The sequence below is a fragment of the Plectrocnemia conspersa genome, unplaced genomic scaffold (genome assembly GCF_051122295.1).
Source record: "Plectrocnemia conspersa isolate PC_06_02 unplaced genomic scaffold, ASM5112229v1 ptg000008l, whole genome shotgun sequence".
Lineage (NCBI taxonomy): Eukaryota > Metazoa > Arthropoda > Insecta > Trichoptera > Polycentropodidae > Plectrocnemia > Plectrocnemia conspersa.
This window is the reverse complement of record NW_028277172.1, coordinates 21,412,630-21,416,621: the sequence shown is the minus strand read 5'-3', so window position 1 is coordinate 21,416,621 and position 3,992 is coordinate 21,412,630. Positions and strand designations below refer to the sequence as shown.

General features: G+C 32.0%; 1 protein-coding gene across 1 annotated transcript; it reads left to right on the top strand.

Annotated features, from left to right (window-relative positions):
• The first annotated feature begins 793 nt into the window (after nucleotides 1-793).
• On the top strand, nucleotides 794-1,905 carry LOC148233398 (uncharacterized). The gene is made up of 3 exons (XM_088189448.1): nucleotides 794-889; nucleotides 956-1,273; nucleotides 1,449-1,905. Exons 1-3 carry the CDS (start codon nucleotides 878-880, stop codon nucleotides 1,644-1,646), a joined length of 528 nt encoding a protein of 175 aa, XP_088045574.1. The 5' UTR covers nucleotides 794-877; the 3' UTR covers nucleotides 1,647-1,905.
• The last annotated feature ends 2,087 nt before the right edge of the window (nucleotides 1,906-3,992 follow it).

Here is a 3,992-nt window from a genome sequence, read left to right as displayed (position 1 = left end):
ATTTTTATTTATATATTTATTGAACACTTCGAGTTAATTTATAATTCTTTATGGTAGTTTAATTCACTTCGATATCAAATGTAATATACTTTACATTTTGATACAGTTAAAAGCATTCCAGACATATATTCATAACAAAATAACAGATTCAGACAATTAAAAACAGATTTTTTTTCAATAAACACGCAGATCCATGCGGAACACATCATAAAATATCAATGGTTTTTAACTTGGCTAAATTTATTTATTCATAGAACAGTTTAATTTAATTTATACTACTTTATCGTAGTATATTATAATTGAAAATTATATTTATATTGAAACATATAAAGTTTCTCAAAAATTGTATCGTATCAAATAAATTAAAACAAATTAAATATTGAGTCCCTAACGTTGTGGACTCATTGACCGACCTGCTATTTGCTACATCCGTATTTATAGTATACCATTTACATGAGTCCATTTTCTAATATGAAGTTCTAGGGCATAAATTGGACACAATATATTAAAGATCACATATATGCATATCAAATAGTCAGTAGGTTCATATTAAGATTTGATAGATATATATGTGTTTCAGACCTTTAAGCAATCTTATGATCCAAAGTTATTATGTCATCAATTGATAGATCACGCAATCAATATAATATTATATAGTAATATACCCAAAATGAGTGCGTTACATACATTCGTTAACACCAACCAAATACTATAGAACGTACACAATGTGGAATGTTGACATTCTCCCCGCGAAGAGAGAAGGCATGCTTTATAAGGCAGCGGCGACGTTCAGAATTCATCAAAACACTCTAACCATCGAGCTGACAGTGTCTTGAGTCAGTTGATTACTTCCTTCCTTATAAAGAAATCCTTGAAAATGACCATCACAGTAAGTCCTTAAATAACAAAAAAAAACGCATCCCTATAAATTTAATCATTACAATTGGAATTTCAGAATTGTGCTTTGGTGCTGCTGTTTGCGTGCTGCGTTTTAGGGAAACCTAGCTTGGAGCAGTATCATGGTGGAGAAGGACATGACTTTGGAGGATATGGACATAGTGGATACGGAGGACAGGGTGGATATGGAGGACACGTTGAAACTACTCACTCTGAGAGTACTAAGCCATATCACGTGCCTATCATAAAGAAGATTGGTGTACCAGTGCCTCATCCAGTACCAGTAGCAGTACCACATTACGTCAAAGTACCAATTCCTCAACCCTACCCAGTCCACGTCACCGTAGAGCAACCCATCCACGTTCCAGTTTATAAGGTATTGTGTTTAATCAACTTTCATCTTAATTAATCGATGTTCTTTGATTATATTTATACATAAAGCATGACTTTCGGTATCGATAAGTGTCATTGGCACACTTTCTTGAAACTGCAAGCTAGAAAATCAAGTTTAATCGACCGGTTCCGTGGCTAATCACCGATTTTTTTTATAGGTCGTTCCTCAAATCATCGAGAAACCAGTGCCTTACACAGTAGAGAAGCCAGTACCTTATGATGTTGAAAAGCCATATCCAGTCGAAATTGAGAAGAAGATCGAAATACCAGTACCAAAACCGTACCCAGTCCATGTTCCAGTATACAAGCACATCTTCCACCACACTGGAAAACACTCGCACGGATGGAAGCACTAAAATTTGACGACATATAGCTGTGTATATGAACTCAATACTTAATATTTATCTGTGATCTTCATGCTTCATTTTCCATTCTATATAAGCTTCGCCACTTTATCTCATCTTTGCATATACACGCTATATTGAGACGATGATATTAAAGATGTTGTTAATTTAACGAACGCTTAATTATTTTAAGCGCTCGTGTTTCATGTGATATATTGTTGTTTTTGTTGCTATGTTTTTACTTTATTAAATAAATAAAATTATAAAAAAATGTGTTGTTTATATTGAAAAAATACATAAGTATGTATCGCACACAAACGTATAATGATCGAGAGAGAAATGAGTCAGTTAAAGTGAAAGCAAAATTACATCTCTGTAACAAAAACGAGTATCCAGTTGACCGATCTCGGTCACGCTCGCGAACAATCTGCACGAACGTTGACTCTCACTAAAGTCAAGTTCAAGCATTCGGACTATATGCTCGCAAGCAATTAAATTCAATAACACCAAGACACGTCTCTTGCGCAATACTTTTTGCTTACTTTACATCGAATCCACAAAATAAGATTAAAAGGAATAAAAACATTCAACTTTCACTGTCGCTTAAGATTTCGAGAAATCAAATTAAACTTTCATTATAATATATCGATTTGAACTGACCAATATCACTTGTGGTTATGTATCACTTTTATTGTTATATAATAGATTAAAGTGCCGTCAATAATCTATATCACAAATACCGGTTCTAACAGTATAAATATATGTATAATATATTATAGCATCCATTATATTTCGGTGAGCGTAAAAATGTTGCATAAAGGCGACAGTGAAAGAGAACGTAATGTATATCAAAGATGTTGATCATCAAGTTTAAAGTAAAAGGTATACTACGGAAGTCAACACAACACCGCTTCCTTCCGCACTTTTAAATTCTCTTCATTCATCCGGATTCCGAGAGAAACTTAATATGTTGCGTAATATTTTTAATGATTTTTTTATATCCACCTCTGCGCTATTAGGTGGTCTCGAGTAGGGCATCGTAAAGGGGCGAAATACTCACTTTTATGTGAGTTTTATAGACATCCATTTTATGAGTGCCGATGCTTTTCTGGGGAAACATTTCGATTTACAGTCGCAATTAAATAAAAGGGATTTGCAAAAACAAGCATGGCAGGTATATAAGTTTGATGGATAAGTTCATATGACCGATTCTGTGTTGACCACCAAGATTTAATTATAAGTCAAATCTACTAAATGTTAAATGTCATTGAATTGATATATACATGTGTAAGAAATAAAAGGTAAAATAGTATTTATACAATTAATATCTCTCGATTACCTGGTGGGAATAATCCGTACTTTAAATATATTATTTGCTTGGAAAAGTAAAAATCTTTCTGTAGATTATTATAATATAATAAAAAATAAGCATTTATTAACAGAGACAGGGACGTCACTTCAGCTTTTTTCAGGGGAGACAAAAGTTGTCAAAAGTGGCATATAAATTATATTTTCACTAGTGAAAATGTATTCCGTTATGATTTTACTGATATAACATATTTAAAAAATATGTTTGGGTTATATTCAATACTGTTTTCTTAAAATTTTATTTGAGGAATAACCCAAAAATTTTTGGTTTATAATCAGGATCATGATTTCAAATTTTTCAAGGTGGGGGGGAGGAGACAAAATTTGGCTATTTAGTAGTAATTTTTAAAATATTTACATTTCATTAAGATTCTTAGTATTGCATTAAATGACATACATTTTTCTGGCCAAAATTATTGTTTAGAATCTACGTCTAAAGCAGTAAAATCGTGCCTACGCAGTCGCAGTGGAAACGCTCGGTAAATTATATTTTCACTGGTGAAAATGTATTCCGCTATGATAATACAGAAATTATATGTTTTAAAAATTATTTTTGGGATAGATTAAAGACTGTTTTCTTTCAATTTTAATTGAGAAATAACCCGAGAATTTCTGGTTTATATTTAGGAACGTCATTCTAGCTTTTTTAATGGGAGGGGGGCAAAAGTTGGTTGGTTAATAGTCGTTTTTAAAATATTTACATTTTATTAAGATTCATAGTATTTCATTAAATGACACACATTTTTCTGGCCAAAATCATTATTTAGAATCTACGTCTAAAGCAATAAAATCGTGCCGATGCAGTCGCAGTGGAAACGCTCGTTAAATTATATTTTCATTGGTGAAAATGTATTCCGCTATGATAATACTGAAATTACATATTTAAAAAAATATTTTTGGGATAGATTAAATATTGTTCTCCTTCAATTTTAATTGAGAAATAACCCGAGAATTTCTGTTTTATATTTAGGAACGTCATTCCAGCTTTTT

Bases quoted from the DNA above. Each gene is read 5' to 3' on its own strand.
- LOC148233398 (XM_088189448.1), top strand. The intron at 1,274-1,448 runs GTATTGTGTTTA...TTTTTTTTATAG, and splicing joins TCCACGTTCCAGTTTATAAG to GTCGTTCCTCAAATCATCGA.